Genomic DNA, 24,558 nt, shown 5'->3' on the forward strand with positions numbered 1-24,558 from the left:
CACGGGGGGGCGGCGGCGCTAGCGGCGGCTCCTGCGCGTCCTGCTGCCCCGGGAAAGCGCTGCCTGCCGGCGGCCGAAGGCCGTGATGGATCCCAACAGGATCATCCAGGCGCTGAAGGGCACCATAGACCCCAAGCTGCGCGTCGCCGCCGAGAACGAGCTCAACCAGGTGAGGGGGGACCCGCGGGCGGCCCGCCCCACGCGCGGCACGGGGGCGTCCGGCCCCGCCGCCAGGGGCGGGGGGCGAGCGGTGCTCGGCGCCGGGACCGCCCGCCCGCCCTCAGCGGGGCCGGGAACGGGGCCGGGAACGGGACCGGGCGGGTCGCTGCCCCCGCTCGGCGGTGCCCGCCGTGCCGGGACTCCGGGCGCTCCCGAGTGCGGCAGCCCGGCGCTCGGCGTGGCCGGGGCGCTGCCGCTCGGCGCTGGAGGGATGACATTGCTGTGGCCCTGGCGCTCACGGGACGGGCGGCAGTGACGCTCGGGGGCGCGTTCTGTCCCGTCCGGCCGCACGGCGAGGGGAGCTTGGAGCGAGGCGCCTTAGGTTTCGTGGGCAGTGATGTCCTGGCATCCTGCAGTTATTCACAGAGTTACGGAATATGCAGAGTTGGAAGGGAGCCGTCGGGATCATCGAGTCCAACTCCTGGCCCTGCTCCCAGCACCGTCCCCAGCAATCCCACCATGAACCTGGGAGTGTTGTCCAAACACTTCTTGAACTTTGTCAGGCTTGGTGCTGTGATCATTTCCCCGAGGAGCCTGTTCCAGTGCCCAACACCCTCTGGGGAATAAAAACCTTTTCCTAGAGCAGCAGCAGTATGCACTGAATGAAACTGTGACCCCAGCCTTTGAACCTTTGAGAAAAGAGAAAGTTCCCTTGCACAGCATTAATGAAACTTTAATTTCTATGTTTTGATGGAATATTTGATCAATTCTCGTCGAGGACTTGGGATTTTTTTGGGTGTGTTGGTGTGTTAACAAAATAGTCAGTGAGAATTGGTTGTCAGGAATTATGCTATTCAGGATTGCTCCTCCAGCTTAGTTTTATATTTAGGCAACTTAAAACTCCTTCTGAATTAGATATAGCTAATCCTTGCTTTGGCCGTTGGTAAATTCCTTTAGTAAATCAGTGGATTAAGTGCTGGGCATGGGAAATGCTCTTGTGAATATTTAGATAAGGATGCAAGGCTTTTTTCCTCTTTTTGGCATAGTTACCTTATAACTGTATCAGTATCTGTTTTTATCCCTGGTGTCAAGGGCTGAGAGGGAAATGACAAGTATTTGTAAGCAGCCTGTTGCACAGCAGTCTAAACAACAATACAAACTGCTGCTGCTACAGTGTTCTGTTCAGAGCAAAGAGGCAGCTCCTGGGTCCTGCTCCTAACGCTGTCATCACCAGTAAATACTGGGAAGCTCAGGAACAGTCTTGAAAGCATTTTAAGACTGAGAGCTGTAAAATCTTCTAAGTTTAAGTGATGGATAATGCAGTTCTCATGAAAGACACAGGTTTTAGATTCAAGAGTGCGAGCAGACTTACTGAGAACAGGTTGAGATGCAGAATTTTCTTTTGAAATACTTGATGCATTTTCATTTTTCTAACTGTTATGAAGAATGAATCCTGGAATCGAGACAAACCTATTTTTGTGCAGGCTTCCTGTTACTAGGTGAAGCATGATGTATGTGACATAATGTGCTGGGTTTGACATGACTCTGGATGAGAGGAACAAAAGTGCTCCTGAGCAACGTTGCTCAGGTGGGACTTTGACATCTTGAAGCTTTTTAGTGCTTTTGAAGCAAGGCTTCAAAGCAACGTGTCAGACTCCCCTCCCCTGTATCTGATGGCAGTGCTGACATGTCCCTGTGTTCCTGCAAGAGCTGCAGTCCAGGTGCTGCTCTAGCAAAGGGACCAATCCACCAACCAAACACAAAATTCTCTGTCAATAAGTGGTGATGGAGCCCTTGGCTGAACAGCGCAGGAGTCACCTTTGTTCTGTGTCACAGTTACAGCGATGCTGCTCTTGAGACAGCTTCAGGGGTGCTCAGGTAAAGCTTGCCTGTGTGAGCTCATCTGCAGCGTACACTGGCATTCAGCTTTGAGCCCAGGAGCTCCCCAGACCCTGCAAATCCTGCCAGTGCACCAGGACAGAGCCTGCCTGTAGGCACCCCAGTGCTGTACCAGTGCAGAGTCCTTCAGAGCAATATCCTCATAGTCCTGACTCCAGTTTGCCTGCAGTGTAGAGCATGGGGGATAGAGTTTGCATGAATGAAAGCTTTTCTAGGTGTAAGAAGTCCCAGCATGTTTGAAAATGCTTCTTTCTCTTCTGTATGTTCCTGCACCTGCATAAAGACAAACCCAAATCAATGAATTTGCTGTCTGCCTCCTGAATTATAACCTAACTGCATTCAGAAATGGAATTGGGATCCCTTTTTTTGTCCTTTTTATATCTCTTAGAAGGCTATTTATGAATTTTCTTTCTCTTCCAACTAGAAACAAGTGTTGGTTTTCAGCCAAAATTGGTTTATGGTCCATTTACTTCCATTTGTGCCAATCTTACTTCAGGTTTCTTGATAGTCTCTCTGTCAGATTTGTCAGAGGCTGATCCCCTAGTGCCTGTTTTTCTAGCCTCAGCAGGCTATGTTTCCTTTGCCATATCATAAAACTGAATTTATGAAATCTAGTAACAGGAGCACAGCTCTTCTCAGCACCGATTTCCCTTTGAAGTAATCCTTCTTGTGGAGTCTGGTCATTTGTGTTTGCAGTGTTCCAGAAAGTCTTGTGCTCAAAGCTGCTAATACCTCCTTAAATACTAAATCTACAATTATCTTCTTTGTGTCCAACATCTACATGTTTCTTATCACTCAATGTACCAAAGTCCCTTGATCCTTTTATTCTGTTGTTGTTCTTCACTCACAAACCTCCAGTTTTTAGGAGAAGTTCTGTCATCCTTGAGTCCCTGACCGTGCACTTTGGCCTCTTACCCAACTCCATTTGTGTTGGTGCACTCCTATAGATCACTCAGTTCTTAGTAGGATTTTTCTGATCTTTCTCCTTGCTTGATGCTACTTTGAAATCATTAACAAACTTCACTTCTCTCTGTGGTCTGAACACAACTGTAAGTGTGGGATTTATTTGAAATCTGATTCTTGCTAAACTAGAGCAGTTTCCTGCCAAGTCAGTGTCTATCTCGTGTAATTGCTGCCATTTCCCTTTTAGCCTCTTGGGTTTCTAAGTGTACATGTCTTTCCTTCCCCCTATTTTTCTTTTGCCTCCCTGCCCTGCCTTTTTTTAGTTCAGCTCTGTAATGTAATTAGAGTGCACTTGATGATGATATTTATCACTCACACTGTACTTAGTAGAATGGTTAGGTGTCATACCAAGAAATAGACTGAGTTTCTGTGCATCATTTGTCAGTATCTGTTCCAGGCTATTACTCCTGTTACATCTGTCTCATGGATTTCAAGGACTTTTGCTGGGTTCATTTATGTATTTATATTATAAATATATACTGCTTTCATGTGCCAGTTCTTGGAATGCTGTGAAATATACTTTACTGAACATACAGAGTCATTCTAATTCCAGTTCAGATAGGATTCCCGTACAGGTTTCATACATTAATCTTCAGTGGCCCAACATGCTGTAACACATTCCTTTGGCCTGTAGCAAAGGAGAGAACAAGAACTCAATTGCAGAGATACAGTTGGGCTTTTTAAATATTGAGTAGGAGTTACATAATTTGGCTTTGACAGCAACTGAGTAGCAGTGCTGGAAGAAGTGTGAAAAGATTACCCAAAAGCAGAAGAATCCAGAATAAAGTCTGGCTTCCTTCCAAATCTTTCCACATCTTTGTTGAGCTGGCTGCTATAGTAGACAGGGATCTTAAGGCCACTCTGTAAGTGCCAGTGAGCACTTCATGATACCTAGAGGGAAAAATCTGAGACCAATTTGATGAGGAAGTTGACTTGGATAATTAAAAGTTTTGTGGAAAGTGAAGTTTCTTTGATATTGGATGAATTTGGCAGCAGAACCCATACAGGAAAGAAATTCAGGTGGGTTCTTACACAAGCTTATTTTCCCTCTCTGTGAAAACAGTGTTTTCCCCACCCTACATAGTATCTTTGCATATAGGTAGGGAAAGAAAAAAATATCTTTTGAAGTTCTGGTTTGTTTTAACAACTGTCTCTGATTGACAGTGTAAAAAAACAAGAGTGAAATGCTGTTAACAACTGCAGAAATACTCCTGAGTTTGCCAGTGGAATTTTTAAGTATTCATTTTCAATACACAGAAAGAGAAAATAAGACTTGGTAAATCAGGTAGCTGAGCATTTGGATCAGATGTATTTAAGCCTTGAAATTATCTTTGTAAAAAGTTAATTTCTCATTAATTCAAGGTACAAATTTCTTCTTTGTGTTTGTTTTTGCAAACAGAGATGCAGTGCCTTGTTTTTTCAGTGATTTTTATGTGCCATACTTGTATTGAGAGGTATAAAAATGATGTTTACTACTGGTGGAGAAGGATGATCTGAGCTTGCAGAATGTGAAAGAATGCTTCCAGATTTCCCATATTCATTGTGCTAGAGTGTCCTGATGTTTTGCAGGGGAAGCAGCACCTTTCCGTGCCATTCTGCACTCAGGCACTGTGGCTGCCATCAGTACAGTGGGAAGGTTACTGGCTCTTGTGGTTCTGGAGCAGTTTTGGTCTTTGAATGTGACAGCAAGCAAGAGACAAGAATAATGCTTCATTAAATGAGTTTGGCAGTGTATGATCTGTGAGAACCTGGGAGCCAAATATGAACATTAGATGTGAGATGTATTTGCTTCAGTAGGATCTCTTTGGGGAGATTTTAATGTATTTTTTGCTACTTATCTCTCCTTGTATTCTGGCCCTTTGTAAGTGATGGTCTACATCTTGATGTTTTTCAGTGGCCCACCTGAGGCTCACTTGTCTGTCATATGTTCTGTACCTAATCAAATGGAAAAGGAGATAGGCAGAAAAGATGTGTTCTCTGATCTTTTGAAGCCTGGAGCTGTGATGGTGACACAGGGAAGGAACAGAGTGCAAAAAGCTGTGCAGCTGCAGTGCACAGATCCTGAGAGAGTAGACACAGATGGAACAACATGCATGGCTCATATACATCTCTACCACTGTAAATTTACCCAATTATGCCTTCCCAATTATACCTTTCCCAGTGTAGCTGCTGGCCTTGCACACTGCTGTATCCCATCCTCTTAATCCCAGTGGAAATTAAGTGAGATTCTCTTTTAAGGTAAATGCTCCAATCTGGGATTCATACAAGAGCAGCCTGTGTGTGTTTTACACAGCTTTAAAATAATTGCTCTTTGTAAGTACTCAGTGAAAGTTTGCTTTTCAAAACTTTCGCTTTCTCTTTCAAAATAAACATGTGCCCCAGTGGATCGGCACTTGGACAAGAAGTTTTCCCGGATCCCAGCAGTGTGGGTTCAGGGCAGTGTGATTATTCACCAAGTGCACAAAGCCCCGTGCTGTGTGGTGGGCGTTGTGCTGAAGGTCTATTTCAGCCATCTGGTGCCTCCCTGCGGCTCCTGGGCACCGCTCTTCAAAATCAGCAGATAGTTTTGTGTTCCTCCTGTGGCACTGACAATAGTCCTGCTCTCCTTTTGTTAAGGTGCAGCTGCAGTGATATAAAGAACTGTCTTGTTGGACTCATCCAGCTCCAAGATCTCTTCCACGTCCATTTCCATGTCACAGTGTACACCTGACAATTGCTGTGCACTTGCTCCTGTGATAGATCCAGCATTGTTTGCTGATGTCCGGAGCAACGCAGGGAAGGGACACATCCCAAGATCACAATTAGCATGACAACTAAACAGACGAGAATGTGCTGGTATAGGAAAAATGTTGCTGCATGCAGCTTTTTAAAAAGTCCTCTGTTCTAAAAACTGCAAGCAGCATGTAGTTTTCCTGACCCGGGTTTGTTGCTGCACAAATGAGCTGGACGTAATTTGAGCTTCACAAATACAACAGAATCGTGTGTCTTGTTTCTAACGTGGGCTCACAGTCTCTGTTGATCTCTACAGTCTTCTTGTTTCCGATAACGAGTAGTAAACAAGCTATGTAAAAATGTAAATTCCGGGCGTGACAATAGCAGGGAACAGAAGGATTTAATGGGCCCGGCGATCTCTGTAGGGGTGGCGGTGTGTGCCGTGTAAAGATGCGCACATAGCGCCGTGCTGCTGGGGATGGGACCCCTCGGGGACACTGTCCCTCCGCCTGCGGCACAGGGCTTTGTCACTCCGGGTGCTTGCTGAGCCCGTCTGGCACGGAGGCAAATGACCATATTTGTGTGGATCCTGGCAAAACTTCAGGGAGAGCAGTTGTGCACCAGCACAAGTAGTACTCATAAAGCTTCCTGGACTAGCAGTGGTTTTAATGGAGATTCAGTAAAAACTGTTAGGACAGGGAAAGGGGAATAATATTGTTAGCACTGTGTCCATCCTAAATGTGGTACTGGTGGGATTGCAGCAGGAAACCACCAACAACAAAACACCCCCCACAAAGCTGCATTTTTAATTGGTGTGTTGATAGTAGTAAAGGCTTTGTAGATTGGGTCTGAGAGCAGTGTATAGGCACTATTAAGAACAAAAAGGATGGTTAGAGTTCATGCATGGTTTTGGGTTTCTGTGCTGCTGTGATTTTTCATGCTTTCCTTATCTATGTGCAGCTTGGGTGTGGAGTGCTGGGGGATGCTGCAGTTGACTGTGGCCCTGTCACAACACACCAATGTTGTCCACTAGTGACTGAGGGGCAATATTTGTACTCCAGGCTACTGGATTAAAAGGTGATCTTTGGAATCCAGTATGCTTCAACAAGTTCAACGTGTCTGTAGATAAATGGAGTTCCTGTACTGGATGTTACAGCTTTTACTTTATTTGGAATGTTTCTTAGGGATAATTAAAGTTTATAGAGAAGGAAATTGCAGGAGAGTATGCTTTTGATTTGCCACTACTGCTTTTATCTCACATCTCAGATTATTCTATAAACATCAAATGAGTCTCTGAGTTAGAATTACACTATCATTATAGTGAATAAAATGGGGGCCAGAAAGTTAAGTGATTTGGTGAAATTATTGAAGGATAGTGTCGTGTTGCAGCTGGGACACTTAGGCATCATGAAAGCAGTGTAATTTCACCTTGTTATGGATATGGTAGATCAAAGAGCTGGGGACATGAAGGGCAGAAAGTATCTTTTATTTCACAGCTTTTGAATGAGGCAGAGTTCTGTAGGAGGATGTTCAATACTTGTCCTTTAAGCACAACTCTGGGAGCAACCACAGAACTGCCAGGCATAATCTAGTGGGAAGAAACACTATAAAAGGTGAAATACAGAAAGCTGCTGCCATCTAGCCCCAAGAAACCTCTCTTTGAACATAAAACACATGGATCCAAGGGATGAAAGATCTGACCTACCAGCACTGATCTGCCAAGGCTTAGTAGTAACTGCACCACGCTGAGTCAGCGATTGCTCGCTGGAGGAGCCCTGGTGGATGGCAGCAGGATAAAGCTATCAGGTTGTCACATCTTTTAAATCTGGTGTGCTTTGCTCAGAAGTTCACTGAGCATTGTTTTCTCTTTGAAATTCTTCAGCTGCATGGCTGATGTAGCGTTTGAAAAGTTCCCATGAAGGCTGTGGGTTTTGAAGTGTTATCTGTCTACACTTGATTTTAATTGAAAATGTTTGTCCCACTGTTTCCCCAGTTTTTATTGAGATGCACTATACATCTAGTTTGCTAAAAGATAATTGTATATGGCTAATGCAGATGCTGTTTACACCTGGAAACAATTCTAAATGATTTTTTTAAATCTCTTCGCTATTGCTGTTCTGCCACACACTATTTTGCTAATAAATGACACTTATTGGTGGAGCTTGTCAATGTCTGTGTGACTTATGGAGCTAAGTTGAGTAATTCAAATACAGATATCTAGTGCTTTTCACTATGTATTCTTAGAATTGTTTAAATATGCTTTATCACTAATCTGTAACTGATAAATAACCTTTTCACATTACTTATTCTGCCCATGTGCAATTACATGCTTTGCTTTTACAAGGAATTATTTGGATTTCTGCAGGTCTGGGTAAATTCAAGTCCTAAAACCTTTCATCCATCATGAGGAGGATGCAAAAGCAGTGCAAAATCCTTAGTCTATATTCATCATTCAGCATTGGCTAATGCAGTCTGCTTTAAACATAGTGACTTACTAATGTGTTGTCTGTGTGTTTCAGTCCTATAAGATCATCAACTTTGCTCCAAGTCTGCTGCAAATCATTGTGTCCGACCAGGTTGAATTTCCAGTGCGTCAAGCAGGTGAGATGAAATCTCTTGTTCCATTTTATTTCAGTCACTCTGCTCCTTGAACAGACTCTTGAACTGTTGCAATGTAAGTTCAGGTTTGCTCTGGGGAGGAAATGAAAAGGATCTATCTTTGGTGTTTCTTTTCATCATGAGGGTCACATGAAATCATGGGTATAGGATAGAGTCCTACTTTGGCTTTCCCTGTGTGTATAGTGATTCCTGCTGGATTGCTGTGATACTGATAGGAGCAAAGCATGATTTCTACTCAAAATTGAGAACCCTTAGGTATTATTTCTCCTGATGGTGCAGAAGTAATGATGCCAAGATAAGTGTGAATTTAAAAATAGAAAAGGGTATCACATTTGAGTGCATGTTTCTCTATTTGAATCTCTTTTCTCTGGAAAAGTGAAAATTTCTGTAAAAGGGAAATCACTCCTTAATTCCCAGATCAAGGATAGCCACATACATTTAGTCAGTATCTTGGTGGCTTAAATAAGTAGATATGAAGGAAGGTCAGATCACTGATAGGTTGCACAGTTACACTCTGAGCATGTCTGGAAGGATTGCTCAGCTGTGTGTGTGAGTTCAGGTATAGTGGTGCAGTTAACTGTAGTGTGTGCATTTGTGGAAGATCAGATTCTAAATTCTCATAATCCATTTTAACTACTCCTGTGTGATATGTTCGTCATATACAGAGACTGTTCAGGCCTTTCAGTAAATTAATTAATACTGTTTCATTCACAGCTTTGTTTTTATCCTGTGGAACAGCATTTCCCATAGAAGCACTGTTGGGGTTTTTTTTGTGCAGATCCCATTAATCCCCTGAGTGCTTTGGAGTGTGCTGACATATTCTGTTTGTCATGCTGGCCTTTATTTTTTCAAAGATAATCCAACTTTGAATGGTGTTGTTAGTCCATTCTGTGATAAAGTTTGAGGCTTAATCTAAACTCCATAAGGTCATTTTTATAAATTAATCTCTCATTTCAATACCATTCAGGGAAAAAACCAACTATGTAGAATATAATTTTTTTTTTATACAGAAGAGAGGTGTAAAATGGAGATGCACATTTAAGTCATATTTGCAAGCCAACAGATTTCCCTGGGAACTTTTTAAAAGCCAAAAATTTGTATAATAACAAGATCTATGGACAAAATGGATTAAAGTCTTGAGCTGGTCTTTCAGGACCTGTTTCTTGTCTGACTAGTCTGGCATGTCATAGACAAAGAGCTTTTTTCCTCTTGCTCCTATAAAATATTTTACAGACTACATGTTTTCATGCTTTGCAATTTCTTATCACTAAAAGAAATTATTGTACCCAAGGATATCTTATTTCTACTTTAAAACCCTAGCTAGTAATCAACCAAAACAGTGTCCAGGCATAAGAGTTTATTAAGAACATTCCTTTAATGCCTCATACCATATTTCTTATGTTTCCTGAAGAATGCCTTCAGGCATTTTAGTACTGATGCATTAATACTGCTTTATTTTCTGTTGAAGATTAACTTTATTTTTCTTGTTTTTTTCATGTGAGACAGAAGGGAACAATTCAGAGGTATTATGGGAAATCCTAATAGTGAAATAAAGCTTAGGGAATTCACAACAAACATTTCTGTCTGAATAGAAGGTAGGCCATGTGCCAGTTTCATACTGGGCATTTCCCCAAGCAGTGTCCCATCTGTGTGTGCAGTGATTTGTTTACACGAGCCTTCCAAAACTTCACTTACTGAGCTTGAGTCCTTGTTTTAGGAGTGAGTGAAAACACACATAAGTAAATTTTTGTTGGCTTGTTTAGAATGATGGGATATTATTTTCTTATGGAAGACTGCTGTAGTAAAAATGTACCTTGATAGATGCTGATGGAAGTATTATCCTGCTCTGTTCTGATCAGGTGCTATCCTGCTCTGTTCTGATCAGGTGCTTGAGCCTGATCTTGTGTGAAATCATAAGAAAAATGTTTTTCTGATTGAGCTGTGCTCAGTGTCCATAATTGTTAAGAATTCAGGTGGTGGTTTTCAGTTACCTTTTTAACTCTTTGTTCTACTTTTAGCCATTCTGCATGTTGAGCACTGGACAATGTGTAGAATTAATTTACTCTTTTTCTTTAGAATTTAACTATGCTTTCCCTGCTGTCTGTCCTTAGCTGCCATTTACCTGAAGAACATGGTGACCCAGTACTGGCCAGACCGTGAGCCACCCCCTGGAGAAGCTGTTTTCCCGTTTAACATCCACGAGAACGATCGGCAGCAGATTCGGGATAACATTGTGGAGGGAATCATTCGTTCTCCTGACTTAGTGAGGTACCTTACATTGCACACACATGGTTGTGCTGCTCAGGTTTTCAGACCTGCCCTTTGTATGTCACAGGCATGTTTTATGAAAAATCCTTTCCTTAGGATTTTTTCCCCTGAGAAGCTGAGAGGCCTCAGGAACAAAATGTAAACATTGATTATCTGCTGCTGTGGAATGCAACAGGTGGATCTGTGATTGGTCTCATGTGGTTGTTTCTAATTAATGGCCAATCACAGTCAGCTGGCTCAGACTCTCTGTCTGAGCCACAAGCCTTTGTTATTCATTGCTTCCTTTTCTATTCTTAGCCAGCTTTCTGATGAAATCCTTTCTTCTATTCTTTTAGTATAGTTTTAATATAATATATATAATAAAATAATAAATCAGCCTTCTGAAATATTGAGTCAACATTCTCATCTCCTTCCCTCATCTTGGGACCCCCCGCGAGCACCACCACAGTTGTTAACATGAGAATCTCTATGTTTTGGAAGATGACACAAGTACTTTTTTAGCCAAAGTAATAGTAATCTGCTTACACTTATTCATGGGTGTTTTTCAGAAAAGTAGTAACCTGGCAGTGAGCCCTGTGGTGTGGTTTATCCTTTAAGGGTGTTGTTCAAAGTGTCTTGTAACACTTGCTGTAGTAACAGCCTGTCTGTCTGGCTGATTCAAGGCAGATAGTGTATACAGGGCTGTCTGCAATATGGAATTAACCATTCAGGGAAATACTGTCCAAGATTCCTTTTTTCTAGTAGCCCTTTCCTTAATTACTTTATCAATTTTTATCTGTAACCTCAGTATTTAACTATGTATTAGGGTTCTTGGTTTTAAGGTATTAAAAGAATGGAAAATTGTGGTTCTGCTTTTGCTGGAAGAATAGTTAAGAATCTCAAACATAATACAGTTATGATTTTTCACCCCTTTAATTAAAGTGAGGCTGACAGGATGGGAACTGATATTTTCTACAGGCTTTGTTTTTTCATTACTTAGCAGAACTAAAAGTATTTCTCCACAGGTTCTAGTTCAGTGCTGCTCAGCTTTTTTAGTCACACCTCAGTTTAGTCAATCAACAGTTCTGCTTTGCTTCCCCATTGTGAGTGGCATCTAAAAATGTGTGGCAGGAGAGAAACAGTAAGATGATGTTTAACTAATTGGCTCTGCCATATGCTTTGGAGGTTGAGAAAGTGCTGTTCTAGAAGGTCGCAGGAAAATTATAATTTCTTGAGGAGCCTGTGGCTTGGATCGTAACACAGGCTATTATTCTTTAATGAAAACCTACAAATTTGTGCTTTTGTGGTTGCTTTCAGCTTGATAAGCAAGTATAAACATTCATTGTCAAAGCACAAAGCTAGCTGGTTCCATGGGCAAGTAATTCTTTTAAAATACTGCTTGATGCATGTGAAGAGGGAGGGAGAAAAGTAGCTAAAATATTCTGAAATTAGTTTATTCTTTTACGTTAAATCCAGTCAGATTTTTTTCTTGCCGTTCCTCTGCTACTTCCAGAGCTCTTTTTTCTTGCTTTTCCTCTGGTACTCCCAGAACTCTTTCAGTGCTGTCAAATTATATTTGATGCTTATGATACAATATAGGTATTGTAGCCAATAAACCCAAATTTGGGGTTTATCCTTTAATTTAAACACTATGCCGTGACCTTATTCACTTAGATTTTTTTTTTCTCTCCCTGCACTAGAGCCCAGCTGACAATGTGCCTCCGTGCTATCATTAAACATGACTTCCCTGGCCACTGGACAGCTGTGGTAGACAAGATAGGATACTACCTGCAGTCTCCAAACAGTGGCAGCTGGCTTGGGAGCCTCCTGTGCCTCTATCAGCTGGTGAAGACTTATGAGTAAGTTGATGTCCATCAGTAAATGAGGAATTGGTAATTTCAGTCTAAGTTGATTGCTGAAAATTACATTCTTAAGAGCACTGGCAGTTCTACAAGAGATTTCAGACAGAAAATGGGAATTAATAATTATCATATGCTTCCTTTCCTGCAAATAAATGAAAAACATTCATCATCTTTGTATCATTAGTGAATTGAAAGCAGAGGTGCCAGCAATAATCTGTATGAATTTACTGCAAATTTTTTTCTTCAGATTTTATACTTTCGATCTGGCTGTAAAAAAAAATCTTTGGAATTATAACTTTCTGTGTTTGAATGTACCCCAAATTCTGAATGTATGAATGCAAATTATTTTCTGCTTTTATGTCATGAATACAGTGCTGTCCTTGTCACATACTGCTATTGCATATTGTTACCTGTAGCATCTTCATGGCAAGAAGTCTAAATCCACACAGCATAAATTAGGAGCACTATAGTAGGGCTTATCACTTTTTTTTTAATTGCCTATTGTTAGAAACATATGTATAAACCACACAAAAGGAATGTAAATGGAAAAAGAGAATCTTTTCCAAAGCAAGGAATTGTCTTTCCCTTTCAATGGCTGTTCACTCCCATTTGTCCAGCACCCAACTTGGGTTTGGCATTGGTATGAACAGCAGAGAAATTCAAATCCCTGCTCCTGTGAGGTGACAGTTCAGTAGTAAAGAACAGCAGTTCTTCCTCTCAGTAACTGCCTTTGTGTAAGGCAATGTTTATTGTTTTCCATTTTTTTATTTATAGGTATTTCTAGTGAATTTACACAAAGGGTTCAGATGGGGGTTAGAGAAGGAGAGAGTGATTGAGTGAGTGCTGGATATTCTTTTTTTTGTTATTTTTTAGGGCACCAAAATTAAACTGTTGGTGGGGAATAGGCATTAGAATTGCCAGTGTGTAGATCTGGACCAACATTTTTGTTTCCATTGCAGGTACAAAAAGGCAGAGGAACGAGATCCCCTCATAGCAGCCATGCAAATATTTTTGCCTCGGATTCAGCAGCAGATGATCCAGCTTCTGCCTGATAACTCCCATTACTCTGTGCTGCTTCAGAAACAAATCTTAAAAATCTTCTATGCTCTTGTTCAGGTTGGCATCTGTGTAGAGGAAAAACAAACTTTTACTTTGCTGGGCACAATGACCTCCTTCACTACTTTCAGAGGTGTGATAGAATAAGAATACCCTTTTGGATGGGAAAAGTCATATACAATAAACAGCTGTTATAGAAATAGGATATTTATAGATTTTTCTACCTTGAAGCTGGTCACATCCTCACCCAGATTAAATTTTTTATGAATGCAGGGTGCTTCTGCACATTGTATCTGTAAGCTCACTAGAGAAGTGTTCCTATTTTTATAAAGTTGCAAATAGCCTGCTACAAACTAGGTATCTAGACCATATGGTTGGTCTCTGAAAGTGTCAGTAATGAATATTGTAGTGTAATTGTCAAATGTTGCACTTCACTAGGAGGCATTTCTCATTACCTGCTGAAAATCTGGCAGATACTATGTTTTAAGGCACATGCACTTCAGAGAGATGAGTTTGGATTTTACTGAGATGAGTTTTGTGAAGGAGTGCTTACAATCAGAAACCAAACCAAATCCTTCATAAGGAACAGCCTGAAAATCCTTAGGGTGTGTTGAAAAGCTAAAATAGTTTGTTACTAAATGGATGGAGAATTCAAAAAATACCAAGATTCTATTTTTCTTTTCAATAACTTGGCTGAATATTGTTACTTTTCTTTGGATTTTGTAGAGAAGTGAGGTTTATGGGATAGTAGCTGGGTAGTAGTAGTGAATCACAGAATGACCAGGTTGGAAGAGATTTTCAAGATCATCGAGTCCAGCCCATGCCCCAACACCTCATCTAAACCATGGCACCCAGTGCCACATCCAGGCTTTTCTTAAACACATCCAGGGGTGGTGACTCCACCACCTCCCCAGCCAGACCATTCCAGTACTTTATCACTCTTTCCATAAAAAACTTCTTCCTAATATCCAACCTATATTCCCCTTGGTGCAGCTTAAGGCTGTGTCCTCTGGTTCTGTACATTGAGTACATTTTGCTTGCTAAAATGCTGTTAGTTTGCCAAAGCCCTGTGATACTGATACTGCTGTAATCCTTAAAAGTACCTGGGCTGTTGTGAAGAAGAAAAACAAAGACAGTTGGCAAGTTCTTAGACTGAGGAACTTTCCTCAAATTATGTCTGCTCAGAAATTCCTTTTCAAATTGTACCAAGAGAAATGCAATTAGAGTAGTGTTGATATGTAACCTAATTGGTTTTAACTTTACTTAAAACCTCATCTTCCTTAGAATGTAACTGCTGCAGAAAGATTTGCCTTTTGCAGAGAAATATAGTATTTCATAGCTGTGTTTTTTCCCTTATTGCAGTATGCATTGCCCCTCCAGCTGGTGAATAACCAGACTATGACTCAGTGGATGGAGATCTTCCGGACCATCATTGATAGAAATGTACCACTGGTGAGTTCTAGCTTCGTGAAGACCTCTGAAACTTGTGTGTTGGCATTTGAGGAACAGTCGTTGGAAAGATTTTTTAAGTATTCTTTTCTTAAGATTCTTATTCCTTGGATTTTTGAGCCAGAGTCATGTAGTATTCAAGTGTATCTGAGAATTTGCATTTTTTAAATATGCACAATTTTAAAATTCAGGTACAGCCATTGTGCAGGTATTGCACATAGACATTATACTGCCTAATTAAGATAACTGAAAATTCCTGAGTCTCATATAACTGTTAACAGAATCAAAGCTTTAGTCCATGCTGTGTCTTTATATTAGTTTACTTAGCAAGGAATATTTAAAACATACTTGCTTCTCAACAAATGACATTAACTAATTTAAAATAAATGTATTTGTTTGTAGGAGACTTTGCAAATTGATGAAGATGACAGACCAGAGCTGGTGTGGTGGAAATGCAAGAAGTGGGCATTGCATATTGTAGCTCGTCTCTTTGAAAGGTGACTGATTAGAAACTAAATTTGGGTTACAGGTCTGTACCATTACTGGGCATGCAAGTAGAGAAGACAGTTTGAGCAATTTAACAGCTCCTGGTCACTGAAGAGGTTTTCCTGCTGCTGTCCTCTGCCTTGCACTGGCACAACTGCTGGTCTCAGTTCTCAGTGAAATGATTTGACTCCCTTAAGATGTCAAGAAACTTGCCCCACAGGAAAAGTAAATCTATTTATCTACATATTTATTTTAATACACTCAGCTACAAGTGTTTATATTATCAAACATAAAGGCAGGGAAATATTTGAAAAGAAATCCATAAACATGGAAGTTACAGAGCTTGTGACAAAAAGCCATGTTTACTTCAGTATAATACCTTACCTTGGGATAATTTAAGAAAAGGGAAGTGAGGTGTTACATGGGAAAGGATGGCTTAGAAGGAATCTGGTTAATTTTTCCTTTGTTGATGCAAGACCACTCAGGGTCCTGTATGGTTTAGGAAGTACTGTATTTTCCTGACACCATAGACTTCTCACAGTATAAATATTTGTGTCCTTTTCCTTTTAAAGATATGGAAGTCCTGGAAATGTAACTAAAGAATACTTTGAATTCTCAGACTTCTTTTTAAAAACCTATGCTGTGGGCATACAACAGGTAAGCACAATTCATTTTTTATGAATTGCATTATTTTGACTGAAGAAATGTATTACTTTTTAACAGTGCTTGTATTGAGGTTCATTTATTGAACAAAAATGATGAGAATCTGGCAGGTTTTCCTTGTAGTGACTGAGAAGCTCTTTAGAACTCAGTGACATACAGCTGAGGTATAATAACATAATTTTTCAGCAACTCAAAAAACACTGCAGGAAAACTCTCAGAAAAGGTGAGTGCTGATAAAATGGTATTATTGTCATGTATAAGCACTCTAGATACAACTGAGAGGGACACTTTTGGTGCAGAGGCCTCATTTCACAGAAGGGTGTATTTTCAGGCCTGTTACACTAATTCAATGATACTGTTTTATTTCAGAAAGATACCAGCAGATTAGATGTCTGGAGAACAGCAATGACCATTATTTTATTCCTGGAAAGCATATTATGTGAAAATATAACCTAAATTCACCATTTGCAAGGAAATTATTTTTTGTTAGGAATGCTGATTATTTGTGTTTAACATGGTGTGTGGAGACAGTTCAGTTCTGATAAAGTTGCTAAACAAAATTACTCTTCATCCAGTCTGACAACAGAATAGTTTATCCATAAGGAGGAACTAAGGAGGGGAATGGTTGTGGTAAGGCTGTAAATTAAAGGCAAAGAGAAATAGCCAAGTATCTTTTCTAAATTCCTTGCAGTGTGTAACTTCTGAGCAGAAAAATTGACTCCCATGGGCAGTTATAATTTGAAATACTTAAAGTTTTTCTGTTAAGGTATTAAGCTACATTGCAGAGGGGACAGTTTAGCTTTCAAGATAAATGTACTGGATGATCTGCACATTTCTTCCATTTCTGGCTCTTAAATAGTGATTTATCATTATTCCTTGCAGAATTGGTAAGAATTCTGTTGTGAATATTACATGACTAAGATTTTGTTACTTATTCATCAGTTGATAAGTGCTGACATTGTGCTAGAGTCTTATAAGATACAGACAGTTCTTGTCCTTGGAGCATTTCATATAAAAGACTTAACATCAAACTCTGTATTCCTAATGAAGGAGCTATATTCAAAATAAAATTTATTATAATGTTCTGAAGAATTACAAAGCAGAATTGTTCTGCTGAAAGCATATGACTCAAATTTTTTTATGCATTGCCCTTGACTTTTATTGTTATTCATGTATATGCCACTTCTTTACACTTACTAATAATTCACCTGCTGTTAGTGCAGATTAGTACATTTGTTCTGTGCCTTTTTCTTAGTAGAGGAAAATTTTTTACCAAGGAAGCTTTGTGTGATAGAGTTGGTAATAGCATGCCAGGTGATGGCTACAGTAAGTAATTGAAGTTAAGGGGTCTGCACCTCTTCTGATTCAGAGCCTAAGGTGAACCTGTTTTTCTTTCCTGGTTTAGTATTTCTATTCTCTTCACTGTTTTTCCAAAGTAATTTGTCTTCTGTAGGGACCTGTCATTAAATATGAATGCAGACATCAGTGAGCAGGTATAGAAGCCCCAGTTTGAAAATCTCACTCTGCCTTTTCCTCACCTATTCCAGGTTTTGCTGAGGCCTCTCTAAACTGTGAGCCTCTCACTACTGAAGTAGATCTTTGGTTTATAATCACAAGTGATCACATGATAGAGCTAATAGTAAAGGTGGACATCTGCATAAATGTTTGCAGGATTAGAACCTTGATATTTCAATTATTTATGATTTTTGGATCAAAGGCATTATAATGATTTCTAATGCTAGAACATCTGCTGTAAAACTACTTTATCTGTTCATGTGTATTCACTGAGGAAGTGCACTGCTTGTTTATGCATGAGGTAGAATTTTCAGTCTTCATTTAAAAATACCAATTTGTCACTTCTTTAGGTTCTCTTAAGAATCTTAGACCAGTACAGGCAAAAAGACTATGTTGCACCCCGTGTTCTTCAGCAAACATTGAATTATCTGAACCAAGGGGTGATTCACTCTATCACATGGAAGCAAATGAAGCCACACATACAGGTCAGTGCTTAAAACCCTGTCATAAACAATGCATGTCATCAGAGGGGTTAAAAAACATCCCCCAGCCCCCCAAGTTTTGTGTTTTAAAAGAAGGTTTCACTAATCATTCTTCAGTTGATCTGGAAAATAAAATAGCATTTCTACACAAATGCGGTTGTGTTTTGCAATATATGACTACCCTTTATTGCAGATAATGTTAACTCAAGCAAAGATTCTGTTCCATAAGTTCTTTATTTGAATTTTTACAGTCTGCTAAAAAGTCATAGTGTACTATGCTTTTATTAGTTACTGGTGTTCAGAAATATCATAGATTTTTTATTGTAGTGCAAAGATAGTGCACGAAGAGAACATTCATCTAAGAGGAGCTAAACCCTCTTTTAAGGACATGTTTTATAAGTGAACTAAAGAACAAATTAAAAGTGATCTTCCTGCTCTTTTATTTTTTCATATCATAAGATCCCCTGTGTGGTTAGTTAATTCCATGACTTTTAAGGGGAAGGACTCTGAAATCCATTTTCATGTTAAGTATTGCATTGGTGAGATCCTTCTGCAGAATGTAGTATTCTGCTGTGTACAGACCAGGTCCTGAAGTGTATTTTGTGCATGGTAATGTAATATTATAAAGATAGATTATATAACTACTGCTGCTCTCTGGGCCTGTTTCAAAAGGAAAGTACCTATAATAATGTGAATTTGTTTCTGGTAGACAGAATAAAAGAGTGCTGCTTAAAGGAATGTAACTCTCCAGAAAAATAAGTCTAATAAATTAGTGCATGGGGGAGGGCAGCTGCACTGGAATTTGATTTTATGTGTACTTACATGTATTTGGCTTTTCTAAAATTAGACCATAACAGAGGAGGTGATATTCTCTCTAATGTGCTACAAAGATGAGGATGAGGAGCTCTGGCAAGAGGATCCATATGAATATATCCGCATGAAATTTGGTAATTTGGCTTTATTTTTTGCTTTCATCATAACTGTACCCTGTAGTTCCAGTGATCAGCATGGCCACTGTAATGTCTCTTTTCACCTGAACAAGGGGAAGAACAAAACTTTTTTCTTAAATCTCAGTAATCTGTAGTTAAAACCATGTGGCAGATCAGGTGAGTTTGGGCTATGGGGCTGGTAGCTTTGATCTAAACGATTCTCTCAGAGTTTTTTCCTACTTCACTTGTGCTCAGAGCAGCCCAGACAGCCTGGCTTGCTCCCTTGTTAGTGCCTGTTTCAGAATCCTGGCTTGCAGATGTGCCAGCTGTTCCTGCAGCTCTCACTTTGGCCAGAAGAGGCCTGACTTACTCTTTCCCTGCTGAAAATTGTCAGGGCTTTCAGCATTCTTCTGCCACTTATTACTACTCCATTGTAAGATCATTAGATATATATATTCCTTCAAAAGACACAGTGCAAAATCTTGGGAGTAACACGTAGGGCCATATTATGAATAATTGCATTTATGAAAAGATTCATGTCATTGAAAAGGAGAAAGGTACTTTAAAAGTACAGCAATTTTAGCTGGAAAACTCCTGCAAGCCAGGCACCACAGAGATGTATATGCAGCATTTGGGAAATTTTAATTAGTTGATTTGGGATTAGTGTATATGAAAATGGAATTTAAATATTCATAGAATTATTTAAAAGCTTGGAGAGTTGTTATGCAACAAATTAATTACAATATAGTGTTGATCACTAGGGTATACATACATCCTTGATATTTGGTGTGTGAATTCAGTTCTTTCTGTGTAAGTAGTGAATCTTATTTTTATGTGTAGCTGAGGCAATTAAAAACAGATTCAGGTTGTATCGTGGGAAGGTAAAAAGCCACTCAAAGTACATTACACTCACATATCCAAGTACATTAAATGGAGTTTTTTGAGGCACTTTTTGGTTTGGAACAAGGATTTCAGTGGTCTGGTAGTATTTCCTAATGATGTTTTATCTAAAAGTTTTCAGGAAAAGTTGGTGTGTAATTTGAGTCACATTTTAAGATAGCGTTTTAAGATCTTTTAGTTTGATTTAATTTGTGTGGGGATGTTTGGATTAGAACATGTTTGTTTGGATTAGAACATGTTTTTTTCAAGATATAAATTACCCTTTCAATATGAACAGCAGAAGTTTAGTTGCAGTGAATGAAATTAAAAAACTTGACCTTTCAACAGATTTAAAACTACTCCAGATCTAAGTAGATTTTATGTACAAAAAGTTTCCCATGAGGTTTTAATAAAATCAAGTCAAAAATGTGTACATGTGGTATACAGATGGTATTGGAGTGTATTGTTGTTCTTCCTATAGGAGTTTTAATTAAAAAAAGAGACAGGATTTTTCATCCCTTGTATATGGTCTCAAAAGAGCTAATGAATAAAGAGAATATTCTTAATTAAGGGAATGAAGAGTGGCAGTGGATTTGGAAGGCAAGAAGTAAGGTATGTGACATAAGCTTGGGTCTGACTCTTTAACCAGGAAGTGAAGACAAACCTGTCAATAATTTTGAGGTTATATGTTCATCCAGGTTTTGGGATACGCCAAAACCAAGATGGTTTAGAAAAAAAAATTATTATTCAGAAAAGAAAATTTTTAATGCTCTTTTCTCCCCATTCTTTTAGATGTATTTGAGGACTATGCATCCACAACAACAGCAGCCCAGAATCTCCTTTACACTGCTGCAAAGAAGAGAAAAGAGGTATGAAACCAGTGGCTTTAAATTATTTGAATTTTCCTTAATAAAGTTATTTTCCCTATGTATTTGAAGATGCTAAAGGAAGCTAGTCTTGAAAAATATACTTGCTGCTACATAGTTAAATGTTGCCTGGCTGAATGCTATCAATTTGGGGAGAGTTAAAATATGGTGTGTACAAATACTAAGTGGATTCTTCTTCCAGATCTAAAATGCATCTGCCAGATACAAAATGAGTTGGAATAGATATATTGGAATAGATTTTCCCAGGTTTACAAACATCCTCTGTCACAGCTGTTCTCAGCATCAGAGACTGTAGCAGGAGGGAAAGTGGATCTGATCCTTATTAATTTTCACTGATGGTGAAAATTGGCAGCAATGAAGTTAGCAAGGACAAAACCCATTCCATGTAGTTATTCTTTAAATGAGGACATAACTTTTCTGTAGATTTTTTTGTATTTCCAGTGACCTGTACAAAAATACTCAGGCAAGCCCCCTAGAAAGCACAGTTGGCTAAAATGGTAAATGTTGTTCTAGGTTCCATTTTAACATCCAGTAATCATGGAGCTCAATTTCCAGATGGATTTTCAGAGGAAAACACAGACTTTACATTAGGTGGAATAGGTGGAATATGCCCTTTCTACATTTTATTGTCAAAACAGTTCTTGTCCACTGATACTCCTTCTCATTTTCATAATTTGTATTTAGACCATCCCAGTGGCATGTTGGAAAAGGACATAATGAGTGTGGAAATCACATTCAGCTGTTGGTTTTGCCAGGAAACTTTTCTAAGTCTAGTCAACTTTAGAAACTACTCCCAAAATCAATAGATCAAATTAAGTTTATGAGATTTTAGTCCAAGCTCTCCTTGAAAATATATGTATTTTCATAGATATATGCACACACACATATGTATTTATATTTATGTGTGAGACAAGCCAGAAAAGAAGAGGAAAAGTGGGCGAGGTGCTGTTTGAGCCTTTTGCCTTTTCATCACTTTTTTTGATTTGCTTCAACACAGTGACAAAAATACCTTACTTGCTATTAGTAATGAGAAATTTCATGGATATGAATCTAATTTTGACCAATTTGGCTGAAAAGTTGAAAATTCCAAAGTTTTACACTTTTAAGTATTGAAAGGGGCTGTATTTAGTACCTCACATTGCTCTAGCCAAGACAAAATTTCTTCTTGAAAATGTCATATGAGTTGTTTAAACAATGCTATTAAAATAACTTGAGTAATGGGATTGTTTGTTTTCTGTCCTGCCACAGGTATTACCAAAAATGATGACATATTGCTACCAGATTCTGACAGAGCCAAACATTGATCCAAGGAAAAAAGATGGAGCTTTGCATGTTATAGGATCCCTAGCAGATATTTTGCTGAAGGTAAATGGGTAAAGAAATGAAAATAAGTTTGCAATTCTTGCTATCAGCTGTGATTTAAATTAAAATAGTCTTACTTTATAAAGTATGACTAGCCCTTAGCCATATTTATAAAAATCAGTAGGGAGATTGTACTCTGATTGCAATCAGAATATGAGAGTCTGTTTATTTAAAAATATTAACATTCTTTCCTGGTTTTTATTTCATAATTTTATACACAGATATTTCCTTCTCACATTTTTCCAAAGCTCTGTTTGTTTGTTACACGATAGTCCCTTGGTCCCCTCCTGCTTTACTGGGAAAATGGAAGTGTTAAGAAAGCAAACATGCATTCCATCAGCAACATGGCCTATGATTCTTTATGAAATTCCCCAACTTATGGGAATGGCCCTAACTTATGGGCTTCTTCTGGTTCCAGGAAAAGGTTTACTTAACACATAACAGGGGTGTTCTGTCTAGCTTTCCAACTTTTTCACTCTTCAATAAGTGGCTTTAAGTCTTATTTCATCTGCCAGTTGGGAGGTTTGAAAAAAACTGAAAAGAACAAGGAGCCTTCCTCCATTTTTTGTAGACAGCATCTTCAGAATTTTGGGTGTATTTCTGCAATCTGAACGCAAATTTAATGCACACTGCTGCTTTCTAATTGAAATTGATTACAGTCTGCCTGGTGCTTTTGTAGATGATGGAGTCCAAAATATGCCTTTGCTCCATGTCAAAAGTAATTGACAAAGCATTATCACTTTTAGCATGAGAATGGTGATCTTGTGCTGAAAGCTTCTTTTAAAAGGTGATTTATTATATTTTATCTGAATTGTCTCACTGTGCAGGATGTGTCTTCAGTTAGGAGCAACATCTTACCAGCACTGGCCATCTGGTTTTTTACCAATCTATTTTATGATCTTAAATCCTGAAACATCAGTAACTTTTGCAGAATTATTGTAGATTATTTTGGATTGTATGTGTCCTTCCTCATGCAGGAGTATAACAGTGAATGAGGAAACATTGTTTGTGTTGTGAGGAGATTTTCATATTAACATATTTATCTCTGTCCTGTGGGGAAGAAAGGGGATTTATTCCAGTATTCTGCTCCTATTTGAAATTTTCAATCCTGAAACATGAGGTTATATTGCACTTTATACAAGAGTAATAACCCCAAACACCACAGACCCCTTTAAAATTTGAATTTCTTGTGTTTGGAATTTGATACATTGAAGCATTCCATCAGCTGCTTCCATATCGAATCCTGGATTTGTAAGTGCTTTCTGCTCTTGAGCTGACTGAGATCCTGAGTCTAAGGAGCTCATAGATACAATGGGCCTGCCTGAGCCACCTGGCTCCCACAGCAGCTCCAGTTCAAAGCTTACAAACTTCTGGCCAGTGTGCAGAAAAGAGCAGTATTTTCCTTTCTCTGTTTTTTCTCTGCTCAGTCCTTCATCCAGCTCTGTGAAGGCTGGGGATGAGTGTGGAAAAAAATGCTGTGTGCACTGGTGAAATCAAGTGTGATCATGTAAGATACTCGTGTTGTGTTGAGTGTCCCATTTCACCCTTTTCTGTCTTTGCCACTGAACCATTCCTTTGGATGGTAACAGCATCCCTAGCGTGTATCTTTTCTATTATTCTGGGACTATAAGGAAAGTCTCAAATCTCCATGCTGGTTCTAGCTTCCTGTGAGAATCTTGGCATTTGCTAAGGTTGGAATAATGAAGGATAACTCTCATCCAGTATCCTTCTCCAGCTAAGAAAATTTCTGTCACAAAGGAATTATCTTCATCCATTAATAAACACGAAAAAAGATGAAATTTGTTGCTGTAGTGTCCAAGACAGTAAGTTTTGATACTTAGAGTAACAGTGGTTCATTTGAAACTCAGATCTGTTCCATACTAACCCCATATTTATCTTCAGGTTTATATTTTCTCCTTTGTAGGTAGAATGGAATTACCAGGTTATTGATCTTTGTTAGTTTTTAAGAAAAATCATCTGGTATTAATTGCCTTAAATAATATGAAAATTCCAGTTTACATGTTGTAATGAATAACGCCAAGTAAAATATGATACAGTTGTTTCACTTACCTGGTTTAGAACTTGCTGTGCTTTTGAGTTGGTTCTATTCAAGATAAGGGATCCAGCTCTCCTAATAAGGAGGATACCTTTATTATATAGACAAACTATTGTATTTCCCATGGTTGATATTTGAAATGCATTATGGGCTAGAAAGAAGTATGTGAAATGAATGGTCTCCAAAATTAATTTTTCCTTACTCCATCAGAAGAGTGTCTTCAAGGATCAAATGGAGCTGATGTTGCAGAATCATGTGTTTCCCTTGTTCATGTCTAACCTGGGATATCTCAGAGCTCGAGTAAGTTCACCTACTACATCAATTCCAGTATTT

The 24,558-nt window shown here is 39.2% G+C and overlaps 1 protein-coding gene across 2 annotated transcripts in view; it reads left to right on the forward strand.

The window, feature by feature from the left end:
* The window catches only part of IPO8 (importin 8), a 44,593-nt gene continuing 20,035 nt past the window's right edge, over window positions 1-24,558 (forward strand). For both annotated transcript variants that reach the window (XM_059472089.1, XM_059472088.1), the window contains exons 1-13: window positions 1-169; window positions 8,253-8,334; window positions 10,464-10,620; window positions 12,300-12,458; window positions 13,421-13,577; window positions 14,880-14,969; window positions 15,369-15,463; window positions 16,025-16,109; window positions 17,981-18,115; window positions 18,960-19,059; window positions 20,713-20,789; window positions 22,056-22,172; window positions 24,436-24,525. In XM_059472089.1, coding sequence (XP_059328072.1) covers window positions 86-169; window positions 8,253-8,334; window positions 10,464-10,620; window positions 12,300-12,458; window positions 13,421-13,577; window positions 14,880-14,969; window positions 15,369-15,463; window positions 16,025-16,109; window positions 17,981-18,115; window positions 18,960-19,059; window positions 20,713-20,789; window positions 22,056-22,172; window positions 24,436-24,525 — 1,428 coding nt within the window. In that variant the 5' untranslated portion in view covers window positions 1-85. The remainder of the gene's footprint in view (window positions 170-8,252; window positions 8,335-10,463; window positions 10,621-12,299; window positions 12,459-13,420; window positions 13,578-14,879; window positions 14,970-15,368; window positions 15,464-16,024; window positions 16,110-17,980; window positions 18,116-18,959; window positions 19,060-20,712; window positions 20,790-22,055; window positions 22,173-24,435; window positions 24,526-24,558) is intronic.

This window comes from Ammospiza nelsoni, chromosome 5 (genome assembly GCF_027579445.1).
Source record: "Ammospiza nelsoni isolate bAmmNel1 chromosome 5, bAmmNel1.pri, whole genome shotgun sequence".
NCBI classification, from domain to species: Eukaryota; Metazoa; Chordata; class Aves; order Passeriformes; family Passerellidae; genus Ammospiza; species Ammospiza nelsoni.